Below are 13,928 nucleotides of genomic sequence, written 5' to 3' on the forward strand. Positions count from 1 at the left end.
ATGGTGCACATACATACATGCAGGCAAGAGCTTATTCGTAAAATAGACTTATGCTTATAAATCAGTGGTTGGAGAGCAAGCCCATATCTCTCTCTCTCTCTCTCACACACACACACACACACACACACACACACACACACACACACACACACCCTGCAGGGGGAGCATCTTAAGATGGGGTAGAGTTTAGTGGCAGAACATTCTTGATGAACTTGTGCCCCTGTGCCAGGCCTAGGGTTCCATCCTCAGTAGTGAAAAGGATGTAAGACATGATGGAAGTGTTTAACCCACTTGTAGCTAAAACAGCACACCAGGAAAAGCCATCCCAGTTTCATACCAGCAGGATGTCTGTCACCTAACAAGATGTCTGTCAAATTCCCCTTGCTTATTTGCATGGTCAACTCAACTCGGCTGCTCATTCTAGTCTCACCCATCACGAAGGTCTCTGTGATGGGCCTCACCGTAGTGAGACAGCTGTTTCTAGGACGGGCTGAGAGAACAGGTGAGGCTACTCATGGTTAACCACGCATGCACACACGTGCCTGAATATAGGTGTACATACATGCGGAGGCCAGAGGTCAACCTCAGAAACTGTCACCTTAATTTGAGGGACAGGGACAGAAACTGCCTATCTGAACGAGAGTTGGAGGGATGTAGGTAGATTCGGGAAGTCCTTGTTCCCGGAAGACACTGCCTTGGCAGAGGAAACTGCAGGAAGGCATTGGTGGTTGGGTGGGTGGGGATATCTAAATAGGACCAGTCAGGGAGAGGGGAGGACCCAGAGGCCTTATAAAACACCCAAGCCAGGTTCAGTTCAGGGCCTCCCAGCCTCAGGCCTCTGCCTGCCACAGGGGTGGAGCTATTGTATCCCCTTTCTCTGCTGCTTGGTCTTGTCATTCCTGGCATTCAGGTTTTCAGTCTGTGGCAGGAAATGAGTTCAGCAAGTTCTAGACAGCCACCAGCAACCCTGTTATGTTTCTTGGGACCTCTTGTCTAGGATTTGAGAATCTCCATTCAAGGTCACTCGCCTGGCTAAAAATCCTGGCTACCTGGGAAGTGTCCACAACCCCTCTGGCACTCCCGAGGGGACATCCCAATTATCCACAGCAAGTTGGGGGTTGGATGCTTTGAGGATGGCTCTACAGCTGGAAGGAGATTTTCTCCCTCCAGAACCAGGGCAGAACCAGGCCATCACTCCTGAGCCAAGAGACAGAGCACACCCAACTCCAGGAAACAGACCATCTTCCTGCAGAGGAAGCGGGAAGAACCCAGACTCCACACTCTATACAACTGAAAAAGGTGGGCAGGGATGGTCACACTTCTGCTTGATGGTGTCCTAGCCCCACCACCTGGCTTTCAAGCTGTAAATAGCTAAGTGTACACACCTGGGATTTGGTTGTCTGGAAGAAGGGAAGACCCAAAGACTTGCTCAGCTTTCTGTTTCTCGAGTTCCCAGATGTACCGGTAAGGAGTACCACCAAGGTTGCTGTAAGTTTGAGGTGGAAAGCAGTTCAAATGGAGGTGACTAGGAGGGCAAGTCCTGTCTCCATGCTGGTAGCCCTGAAGGGCTTTAGCCATTTGGAACCTGGAACCTACATGGTTCCAGGAAGTTTACCCTTGTTCTTCTCTTGAGAGAGGTATGAATGGTCTGTCTCAAAGCATTCCCATACGTGAACTTAAGGGAAGGGTCAGGTAGCAGGAACAGGGCTCCCTTAGCTGGACTGTGAGGGGATAACAGCTGTGGCCTGAAAATACCTCCTCCACTACACGCTTCTCCAACCCGGGTGCCCCTAATGCAGGAGACAGAGCCTGCAGTACTTTCGGCTTATTGGGGTCCAAGCTGGCTGACTGGGGGGCTATCGCCTAAATACTCAAGAGGGCCTGGCTTAGCCGGGCGATGGTGGCGCATGCCTTTAATCCCAGCACTCGGGAGGCAGAGGCAGGCGGATCTCTGTGAGTTTGAGACCAGCCTGGTCTACAAGAGCTAGCTCCAGGACAGCCTCCAAAGCCACAGAGAAACCCTGTCTCAAAAAAAAAAAAAAAAAAAAAAAAAAAAAAAAAAGAAGGCTTCCATTCCCAGGACTTCAGCAATCATGGAGAAAATGAGAAAGGACTGCTCACCTCACTATCAGTTTCCCAGGTGCCAGAAACAGCTGGAGGCAAAGCAGGACCAGCTTGCTTGGGAAGGAGGCTGAAGATGGGGGCGCTGCTGGCTTAGTTAATTCTGTGGGTTTTCTTGTGGTGTCCTTGGTTCACTCCAGCTCCCATACCCTTCCTCCCCTCTCTTCCAAGGATTCCCCAAGGTCTGCTAATATTTGCCTGTGGGTCTTTTCATCTGTTTCCATCAGTTGCTGTCTGAAGTTTCTCTAACGACAACTGGGCTAGCTAACGATCTATGAGTATAGCAGAATATTATTAGGAATCGTTTCATTGACTTTTTTTTTTTTTTTTTTTGGCCAGTCATATCTGGTTGTATCCTAGGTCTCTGAGCTGTCCAGCCTCTGGGTTATGACCCCTGCAGACAGTGTCAGGGTGGGCTCCCTCTCATGGTATGGGTCTCAAACTGAACCAGTCAATGGTTGGCCACTCCCATAATTTCTGTGTCCCCTTTGTCCCAACACATCTTGTAGGCAAGGCAAATTGTAGGACAAAGGTTATGTGGCTGGGTTTGGGTCCCAATCCCTTCACTGGAAATCTTGCCTGGTTACAGGAGATGGCCGGTTCAGGCTCCATAACGCCCTTTGCTAGGATTCTTAGCTAGGGTCACCCTCATAGATTGCTGGGAGTTTCTATTGCTCTAGATTTCTAGCTCACTTTAGAGATGCCCCTGATTCCCATTGTCTTTCCCAATGCTCTCTCCCTTCCCCCACCCCAACCTGTTCACTCCTGTTCCCATGCCCACCCAACCCCACGTAGATCCCTCCCTGGCCCCATCCATCTGTGATGTCTTTTCTATTTCCGATTCACAGTGAGATTCATGTGAAGCCCTCCTGGTTACTTTGCTTCTTTGGGTCTGTGGATTGGTAGCACGGTTATCCTTTACTTTATGGCTAATACCCACCTACAAGTGAGTACACACCATGTTTATCTGGGTTACCTCACTCATTTCGAGACACAGTTCCTCTGTGTAGCCCTGGCTGTCCTGGAGCTAACTCTGTAGACCAGATTGGCCTGGAACTCAGAGATCTGCCTTCCTCTGCCTGGGATTAAAGGTGAGCTCCACTACCTCCTGGCTGACCACCATCCAGCTCTCTGCTGGGTCCTAATGCCTGCTCTTCAGGTCCAACATCCTCAGGTCTATTTCTCTCTATTCTTTCCTCTTTGGTGACTGCTTTTGTTTCTGCTCAGTGGCAGAAACACTTTTGTTTTTACTTTTCAGTTTCTGTGACATAAACAGGCTAAGGATAAATGGCATTCCATAGTATTTAGAATATGGGTAAATTACTCAAAATGATCTAAATGATCATGATTGCTTTCAGATTATAAATTAGAAAAGAGTGAAGGAAATGTTTTTAAAATGCTGGATTTTTTTTTTTTAAAGCAGGATTTCTCAGTGTAATAGTTCTGGCTATTCTGGAACTCACTTTGTAGACCAGGCTGGCCCTGAACTCACAGAGATATGAATGTCTCTGCCTCCTGAGAACTGGGATTGAAAGGAGTGAGCCACCACTGCCTGGCTTGAATGCTGGGTCTTGCACAGGCAGGGAGAGATCAAGAATTCATTAAGGTCAGAGGATACTGAAGAATCCTGTAGAACAAATATTGTAAATAGGCTCTGCCTCCTTCCATGGTCAATAACCAGAAAGGAGAGGCTGCAGGGAACCATGTCCATGTCAGTAAGTGTTCTGAGGATGCTCTAGAGAAGGACACATGATCTGGGAAATGTTACAACATATCTTTTGTCTGACTATAGATGAGTAGTCACCCACAAAGCCTTTCCTTGATTGCGCCCTTAACCTATTCAATGCACAGGCCTTAAGAAAGGATCATGCACCTGGCAGTGGTGACGCACACCTTTAATCCTAGCACTTGGGAGGCAGAGGCAAGCAGATCTCCGAGTTCCAGGCCAGCCTAGCCTGGGACAGCTAGGGCTACACAGAGTAACCCTGTCTGTCTCAAAAAAAAAAAAAAAAAGAAGAAGAAGAAGAAGAAGAAGAAGAAGAAGAAGAAGAAGAAGAAGAAGAAGAAGAAGAAGAAGAAGAAAGGAACACTCAGAAATTTCTGTACATGGACCTGGTCTGAACTGGAGGATGAAAAGGGGTCCCTATCAGAGTATATAACTACCTAGTGACTAAACCAACAAGGCACAAGGTCTCCACAGCTGTCAGCTGATCCTGGCATGGGCTGAGAGCTAGATGAACCAGTTCCTTGCTAGGTGACGCTTGAGAGGCTATTGAAGGTCACATGTTTCCCCAGTGTATCACAATTTCTACCAAGTGTTATCAACAGGAAGCACTTTCAGGGCAGTCCCCAGAGGCAACAGGGGCTCATTAGGTGTCACGTCACTCAGGAGAACAAAAATTGGTTATTCACTGGGACTCTGAAGTCAGTTTGTTCTGTTCTGAGCACAGGGTAGGTGGGCGTGTCTCATTCTGGGTTCTGGCTTCATATAGTTTTGGGGGGACAGAGTTCGAGACAGGGTTTCTCTGCATAGCCCTGGCTGTCCTGGGAACTCACTCTATAGACCTGGTTGGTCTCAGACTCAGAGATCCACCTGCCTCTGCCTCCCAAGTGCTGGGATTTAAGGTGTGCACCACAACTGCCTAGCTCTGGCTTCCCAGTTAGGTGTGTAGCATCTATTTTTTTTATTGCTCCTTATATGTCTTTCCAACTCAGACACCCCCTTGGTCTTCCCCTCACCTGGTCCCCATGGCCAGGGGCATCTCCTGAGGCCAGAGGATACTATTATCCCAGTGTACCAATGTCCTTGTAGGTATTCATCTCTGGGACTATGACAACTTTTCCTCCCCCAAATTCCCCTGACACCAGGGATCCTTCAAATCGAGGATCCACCCTCTCTGACTGCTTTCTGTTACAGGTGCAACTTGCACAACCTTGAAGGCTTGGCCTCATGGCTGTATAGTGAAATATAAGAGAAGGTGGTGGATATGAATAGCCAGTTCCTGTTGAAAAACAGGATAAAACAAGTACCCTTGGCTGAATACTGGCCCAACGAGTGTCTGAAACCTTGCTGGACAGCCTGAAAGGCCCCATGCACCGTGTGTAACCTGTTTCAGTTGGGTGACACTAGACTCAGGGCTACATAACAAGTGTGAAGCTCCCCAAAGGCCTTCAGCCTGCTCATCTAGGGACCAGATAGGAACATGATGGGCACAAGAGGCATACAGGAGGAAGGGCCAACACTGCTTGCTGGTTGTGGCTGGAAATTAGATTGCTTTCTGGATTTTTGCAAGTGACTAACACTAGGATAACTTCTGATGAAGGACAGGCCCCAGAATGAGGCAGAACCTGAATTCTGAACATCTTAGAAGCTATCCATGATAGATGTGGGCTCCAGGCTCTCCCTAGTAGACAGGGCTCGTCTTTCCGAATCTGGCTGTCTCCAGCCCTGTGAACTGTGGGGTGTTCCTAATCACTGGAAATGCTTTAACCTCTGGTTTTGAGATCATGTGAGGATATAGCAGAACAGTGGTCATCACATTATATGTGTTCAGTGAGCTTGGTAAATGGGGCTTCTGGTGTCTCATGGAGCTGGGGGGAGGGGTTCACAAGAAAGTGTCTCTTAGGGCAAACCAAGTGTTTTAAGGACTGGCGGCATCAACAAATGGAGCTATAGGGGACCTGGTCCTGAGTCCCTATGGCCAGAGACAAGATGGCAATATGGACCTAAGGAAGACTAAAGGAGGAAATGACATGGCAGGGGACTAAGCAGTGGGCAGCTGTGAAAATCCTCTTCCCTGGGTCAGACTAGACAGCACTGGCTTCTCCCTGTTGACAGGCTAGATACGCACATCCAGGTAGACTAGAGAATGAAAGTGGAGAAACCCTGACCGAGACTTCTCATACTTCAGGATCCCCCAAAGTCACCACTCTGCTGCCTTCTCAGATACTAGGCAGAATTAGCTCATTAGATGTTCAAACTCTTTTGTCAGGAGGCGTGGCCCCAATACTCTTTGGGATGCTTACTTGCAAGAATTGACTGACCTGTGTTTAGAGTCTTGTTATCATCAGAGCCTAAAGAAAAACACGGTACTAAGTGATTTGGGGCTCCCTCCATTTACAGGCACACAGCAACTGATTGTGGATACAGGTATCCAAGCAAGTGCTCACCCCAAGTCTAGCCAGGGACTGTTTTGGGTTAGGTAAAAGCAGATACTCCTATTGGATTGATCTGGAGGCTCACTGCCACTCACTCATGACCTTTGTAAGTTTAAGGACTCAAAAAGGAATGCTTGTCAATCCCCATTCCCAATGCACGGACCAATAGCCAAGACTCATCTGGAGATAAAGCTTTATCTGCTGCTTAGACCCAATCAGTATATACTATACAAATATACACGGGATACCTTAAGAAAATCTGTAGCTTTATTTTTCCTCAATAAACAATTATAAAATTATTCTGAGAAGAGGTTTTGTGAAGTAAACTAGAGTATGTACAAAATCAGAATCAGATGTGCACGACGGGAGCCCAGCTGCCTAGAGCCTGTCCATTAGAGGGGAGGCGAGGTCTTTGATGGTTTTGGAGTTCAGCTGAGGGATCGTGCTGATCTTGAGGAGTCTGCTGCTGGCATACTTGTTCTTGACAGCCTGCAGAAGTCAGTTTGGGTTAGGAAGTCTCCGGACTGCCCAGCATAACTAGTCTAACCTCCAAGCGTGCAGGTCTATGGCTGCCATCTCCAGACAGCCTGATGATGCACAATCCCCAGGCTTCTCCCTCCTAACACCCTGCACCAGACTGTCTCCTTCAACCCTGGTGGTCACACAGACAGGGAAAATAGTTTTCAGATCTGAGGAACAGGCCCTCTTAGGAGGACAGGTGAGGGCTCTCTGTCATTGGTTAGTACCACTAGGACTGACGGGACAAACTGGAAAAGGGGCTGGAGAGATGGTTCTACGGTTAAGAGTACTGGAGGCTCTTCAGAAGGACATGGGTTCAATCCCCAGTGCCCACAGCCATCTATAACTCCACTCCAGACACACTCTCTGGCCTCTACAGGCATCTGGCATATATGTGATATGCAGACAAAACACCCATAAACGTTTCTAAAAACTGGAACTAAAGGCTGGGTGGTGGTGAAAGCCTTTAAACCCAGCATGAGGGAGCAGAGGTAGGTGGATCTCTTGAGTTTGAGGCCACCCTGGTCTACAGAGTGAGTTCCAGAACAATCAGGGATACAGAGAAACCGTGTCTTGAAAAACAAAACAAAAGGCAATAAAAGTGTGTGGCAACTAGAGCTTCACAAATCCCAGCACTGTGCCTCAATGGTTCACAGTAACCAGAACTACATGTCATCAAGATCATGTGGTAAGGATATAAATGCTTTGTTCTTTGTCACTGGCCCCTTAGGGGGATTCTGATATTTTGTGGCCCACAGGCATAGCACATCCCACCCCCCACCCCACGTTTCCCCCTCATAGGTCCCTCTCTCTCCTCCATGTTTGTTCACTAGGAGCCTTTTCAAAAGGACTGGATGCAGGCCCTGAGTAACATGAGATGAATTTGATTTCACTAGAAGGGGCCCACTCTTCCCAGACCCATGGCAAACAGAGTTCCCTGCATCCTGTGTGCCTACTTAGGATGCTGATGCCAAGTGTGGAAAACCATGGGCTGGCTGGCCAGGTGCCAAGGTTAACCGACCAGTACATTCCATTCCTTAGAGACTATGCTATAAGACCACCGTGCTTGCTGGTAACACACTTCCACACTGCCCAGAATCGAAGGCTTTCCCACGCTCAGGCCACCAACACTTACGATGAACTTAGTGAGGTTTTCATTGACTTTCACTACGTTCTTGGCCATGTGCTGCATGACTTCCAGTACTTCACTCTCCATGTATCCGGTGTAATACTGCTGCTTTAAATTCTGAAACACAAGCAAGAAGGGCTGGCAAATGCTTCCTTCCCTTCGGAAGAACACACGCCACATCTCCCATGTGAGAGCTGCGAGGGAGCTGGGCTGATGGTGCAGGCCTGTATCCCAGAGATTGTTCAAGGCCTGACAGGACACCTTAGTGTCAAAGAGATCACAGCTGGAGATACAGTTGTGACAGCATGTGTGAGGGCCTGGGGTCAATCCCCAAATATGAGTGAAAACAAAAAAAGCAAAACTAAAAAAGCAGCAGGAAAATTCTTACCTTGTAAAACCCAGTCCAGCCTAACCACTTCCCCAGCACCAAGCCATACAGCATGGCTCTGTCCCAGCCTTAACAGACCAAGTGCTCATGGCATGTTTGAAAGCACAGGTCTGGAAGGTACTCCAAGCAACAAGCATCCCGCCACCCTTGCTGGGAAAAGGCAGGTGCAAACACATAACCAGCCCTCTTCCCAGGGCGGCACCTGCCTCACAGGCAGGTCGGCAGTGCTAGGCTAAGCTTGCAGGCCCAGTCATGGCACAATGAAAACTGAGACCTGAGAAGTGGCTGTGTCAGTGATGTGTATGCCTTGCAGACACAGGGCCCTGAGGTCTTACTACACGGGCTCTAAATGCAGCCTTCTTTCTTAAACTCACCCATTTGCCCTGGCCCAGCACCTTCTGAGAAAGGCAGGAAGCGGCAGCTGCAACCTGAGAAGGGTGATAATGCACCATGTCATAGTCGATGAGTGTCAGCTCCATCAGATACTTGGCTAAAGTGTGTTGTTCCACGTCCACCTTGGAGAGAGCAGCATGTGAACGCCACGAAGTCAGACCACTTCACTCCCACCCTTGTCAAGGACGCCCTGAGTTCAGGACACCCCAAGCTCAGAACACCCTTATCAAGGAGGATCCCCCAAGTTCAGGACACCCTTATCAAGGACACCCTGAGTTAAGCACCAGATGTTCCCTAAAGAAACTTTTTCTTAGATGTTTTGGGGTGAGACAGAGAACAAGCCAACTTTCCCACAGAGACAGGGACACTCACCTCCCCAGCTTTTGAGGCTCGCCTTAAGAAGTGGAGTGGCAAAGGCCGGCCCAACTCGAATTTCAGCTCTTTCAAAATCAGAGTCTCCATTTCTCGGATTTGGGAACTGGTGTAAGCATTGTCTGTGATATAAACAAAGTCTTCGATATTTGGAGAAAACATCTCCTCGTATTTGGAAGCCAAGAGCAGAGCCGTGATCCCAACCAGCTGCAACTTCTTCCGGCAGACCGGCTGAGCCTAATTGAAAACAAACACACCTGGGGTCACCATTGGCCAGATTCGACTAGGGCTCTGGGGTGGATGGTGTGAAGAAAGCAAGTGCTTTCAAGACACAGGAGACCTGAGGAGTGGCAGTTAAGAGCCATTACTGAGCACACCACTGTTACTGAGTAGTAACTGTGCTAGGCATAGTGATAAGATTCCAACATGCTATCTCATTGGGTCCTCACAGATGACATGATACCAGAGATTCAGAAATGGTCCCAAGGGTCTGTTCAGAGATAAATCACAGCAAAAAGTGAACTGAATGGTGGGCTGAAACATTCCCTATTCAAAGTACACCCATTAACCACCACCACAAAAAACTCTCGTTGCATAGCCTGGTCTACAAGAGCTAGTTCCAGGACAGCCTCCAAAGTCATAGAGAAACTCTGCCTCAAACCACCCCCCCCCAAAAAAAAAAATTACAACACACACACACACACACACACACACACACACACCTCTCACCAATGCTGCAGAGTTGTGGGGAAAACGTCAGTGAACTGCAGTGTGTGTGTGCTTTAAACTTCATAAGACAGGCTGGGGAGATGGCTCAGTGGTAAAGGCTTGACAAATGCCACACCTGACCTGAGCTCAAGTTCCAGCATCCACACGGTGGGAGGAGAGCACTAGCTATCAAACCTGTCCTCTCACCTCCACAGGGGCTGTGCACACAAAGACATGTAAATTTCTTTTTTTCTTTTTGGTTTTTCGAGGCAGGGTTTCTCTGTGTAGCTTTGGAGCTGTAGACCAGGCTGGCCTTGAACTCACTGCCTCCTCAGTGCTGGGATTAAAGACATGCACCACCACCGCCAAGCAAATGTCAGTTTCTTAAAACAAGAGGTGAGAAGGGATAGAGACACCTCAGCAGGCAAAGGCACCTGCTCCAAGCCTGGTAACCTGAGTTCAATCCCTGGAACCCACACTGAAGAGGTGAGAACCAACTCCCAGGTTGTCCTCTCTACCTTCATGCTCTGTCACATTCATGCCCCAAGTAAAAGTGTAAGTGGTTTTAGTTTTCTTTTTTAAGTTATTTATTTCATGTGCATTGGTGTTTTGCATGCATGTGTATGTCTGTGTGAGTGTCTCAGTTCCCCTGGAACTGGAGTCACAGTTGTAAGCTACCATGTGGGTGTTGGGAATTGAACCCGGGTCCTTTGGAAGAGCAGTCAGTGCTGTTAACCACTGAGCCATCTCTCCAGCCCCTTTAGTTTTTCTTTTTTTTAACTGGGACTTTGCTTTTATTACTGGAAGTCTACACACAAAATAACACATCTTTCTCTGCCCAATGAGAATACTGAGAACCACACAATCCATCAGTTAGAATTCCAAAGTATCTCACAGCCATTATTTTAAGTGATAATTATCACCATATTAGGGCAGAATCTGTACTTGACCTGGCCATATATTATGAGTATTGACTTTTAAGTCAGTCTGTCTGCAAAGGTGCTTTGATGGATAACACCCTAGTTTTTTTTTTTTTTTTTTTAAGATTTATTTATTTTATGTATATGAGTGCTCTATCTGCATGTACACCTTTATGCTAGACGAGGGCATCAGATCATACTATAGATGGCTGCGATCCACCATTTGGCTGCTGGGAAATGAACTCAGGACCTCTGGAAGAGCAGCCAGTGCTCTTAAACACTGAGCCGTCTCTCCAGCCCCACCCTGGTTGTTTATTGTCTGGCATCTCAGGGCTGGGGTGGAGCTCCGTGGTAGAGTTGCTTGCCTAGCAGGCCCCTACATCTGATGCCTCTTCTAGCCACTCAACATCTTGTGCATTAACAGCTGATAAATATTTCAAAGGTGGCTCTAGTGTCTCAGCCACTCCCTATGTTCCTCCTTTTCCTATACTCTAGGTTCCCAGTCTGTTCCACACATGTATCCCTGCTCTTTGTTTTGGTCGCTTCTCAAATTTCTATGGTGATTCATTGCCACTGCTGATTAGAAACCAAGATTCTTAGCTGGGTGGAGGTGGCACACATCTTAGAGGCAGATGAATTTCTGAGTTCAAGGCCAGCCTGGTCTACAAAGTGAGTTCCAGGACAGCCAGGGCTACAGAACGAAACCCTGTCTCAAAACAAAACAAGGTTCTTTCACTCGGCTCATTCTGAGATGAGGAAATGTTAACACTGAAGAGTATCGGACATTGAAAATGGTGTGGGTGGGGCTGGAATACCAGCATCAAAAGCACCAGAGGCTCGGCTCACCTCTGTGACATGTGATGGTATAGTCTTCCCTAATAAATGACTGCAGCCATGTAGGACCCATTGAACACTCATTCATAAACCTAAACTCCTTAGCCCAAAATGCCTGTCCTTATGTGATAAGTGGTACTCAAAACATAAACATACTAAAATTAGTGTATAAAATTACCTTTAGGCTTGAGATAGGTATACATACAAGACCTCACACAGTGACCTCAGGCACATCCCAAGATACTCCCATTATCTATGTGCAAATCAAAAAAAAAGCCAAAAAACAAAAAACCTCTGGTTTCAAGCACTTCAGGAAAGGGCACTGAGCATGTATGTCCTGGAGCCTTTGCTAACAGGATTGCCTGGAGTTGGTCGGTGGCATCAAAGGCCTGACACCTTTGGCCTACTTCTCCATTTTGGCAACTGCAGTTCTCTGGCATTTCAGCTAGGCTGCCAGTCTTTTCCTTCAGAGGAGCCTCAGCTCAGCTTTCCATTTCAGAAGCATCAATGCCAGGGCTACCAGCACTACAGCTCTGAAACTGCACTCACCTGTAGGAACCGGTCCATGATGGCAATGCACATGTACAGAGTTTCTTGCAGAAGCCTAAACTTGGAATGGACTTGGACCAGCCAGTCCACCAGGATGGCACGCATACGTCCATTTATATCTCTTCCATCTAAGAAGTGTGGGTTGATAGACTGCAAAACCTGTTGGTGCAATTCAAAAGTTTAACGAGTTGACATCATTTCCTCCCCACAACCCTGATAAAGTCCACATTGCTAATCTAGTGCAACCCAAACATAAAGTTCTGCCTACCTCAAGCTGCCTGAGATACTGGTAGATGTCCTTCACGTAGTCACTGCAGAGCTGAGGGTTTTCCCAGTCTTCGTTATCTATATCCTCAATCTTGCAGAGCAAAGCATCAGAGAAAGCTTGGCAGAGGTTCTCTTCCTTCATGGAGACATCCTCAGGGGCAGGAGAAGGATCCTACAGCAGTAAGTGGAAGACTTGAATTACTGCACTGCTGGAGAACCTAGCCCTGCATCCTACACACTGTTTACAGAGCTGGCTTGTCTTCTGTCTCCTGGTGAGCTTCTGTGTATTCAGTTAGCTAGCTTTGTTCACACAGTTGGTGCTTAATAATGAGTGATCACTGAGGTCAGAGAACACTGAACTGATGGCTGCCTGGCAGCAACCTCTCCTGTAATCATATTTTCACTCTTCTTCTACTCCCTTCTAGATTTAGACCCTGGCAAGCAGAAATCGGAAGAAGGGCTTATTCTAGTCTATGAATAAGCAGTGGACAACCAAGGCTTAGCAGGGCTGCAGCCTGGTTCTTACATACTTACGCTGACAGGGTGGTTCTTTGCAAACTCACACAAATTAAAAAGTTATGTGGCTCAAACAGATACCTTTTTCTTTTTCTTTCTTTCTTCCCCCCCCCCTTTTTTTTTTTTGAGACAGGGTTTCTCTGTGTAGCCCTGGCTATCCTGGAACTCACTCTGTAGACCAGGCAGATCCATCTGCCTCTGCCTCCTCAATCCTAGGTTTAAAGGTGTGTGCTACCACGGCCTGGCTCAAACAAATATTTCATAATGAAGTAATGAAGTATAAACAATTATTTGAAAAAGAGTAAGCAGTCTTCTCAAAGTGCCTAACAGGACTTACTTCTAGACCACAAAGAATACTGCTAAAGGAATAACACAAAACCAGAGCACAGCTCTGAAGTCCAGCAGGTTTAAGAGCTGGAGGTGCTGACTCAGGCCTGCAGTCTCAGCTCTAGGGAGGCTGAGGCAGGAGGATAGCCATGAACTGGAATCTAGCCTGAGCTCCAGAGTTCCAGGTTAACCAAGCTAGGATGAGAAATTGATTCAAAAATAACAAAAAATTAAAACAAAACCACACAGGGAATTTTAACTAAGTTGAAGATTAATAATTTCTAGTGTTAAGAGTAGGAAACAAGAGGGAGGGTACGAGAAGAGGCAGTTCAAAACATGATCCAGACCAACAAAGGCTAAGCAGGTATGCCTGCCATTCATTGAGAATTTACAAACCTCGGAGAAGTAGAGTAAATGAGATGCAAGTCCTGGGAAGAGTGAACCCTTCCAAGGACTCCATCACTGTTAAGACATGTCAGTAAGTGCTGCAGGCCCACTGTGCCATCCTCTGTTCAGTGTCTGCTGCAGTTTAAATAAATGAGCCCAGATGAAGTGTCAAGGGGATCAGTGCTTAAGCCAGCCTGGGCTACTTAGTGGGAGCCTATCTCTAAAATGTAGTGGTAGTAGTTAATAGTAGCATATAATAATAAGACAACAAAGATAGTAACAGGTACTGCAACATCTCACCTGTGTGACCTGAAAACTCAGATCTCGCTCAGAGCTGGTG

At 47.3% G+C, this 13,928-nt stretch overlaps 1 protein-coding gene across 1 annotated transcript in view; it reads right to left on the reverse strand.

The window, feature by feature from the left end:
- Positions 1–6,524: 6,524 nt before the first annotated feature.
- Positions 6,525–13,928, reverse strand: part of Ccnb2 (cyclin B2) — a 16,402-nt gene continuing 8,998 nt past the window's right edge. Inside the window, exons 4-9 of the mRNA XM_027411239.2 lie at positions 12,360–12,530; positions 12,092–12,250; positions 9,081–9,317; positions 8,690–8,830; positions 7,934–8,044; positions 6,525–6,768 (exon numbers count right to left, since the gene is read on the reverse strand). Coding sequence (XP_027267040.1) covers positions 6,658–6,768; positions 7,934–8,044; positions 8,690–8,830; positions 9,081–9,317; positions 12,092–12,250; positions 12,360–12,530 — 930 coding nt within the window. The 3' untranslated portion in view covers positions 6,525–6,657. The remainder of the gene's footprint in view (positions 6,769–7,933; positions 8,045–8,689; positions 8,831–9,080; positions 9,318–12,091; positions 12,251–12,359; positions 12,531–13,928) is intronic.

This window comes from Cricetulus griseus, chromosome 4 (assembly GCF_003668045.3).
Source record: "Cricetulus griseus strain 17A/GY chromosome 4, alternate assembly CriGri-PICRH-1.0, whole genome shotgun sequence".
NCBI classification, from domain to species: domain Eukaryota; kingdom Metazoa; phylum Chordata; class Mammalia; order Rodentia; family Cricetidae; genus Cricetulus; species Cricetulus griseus.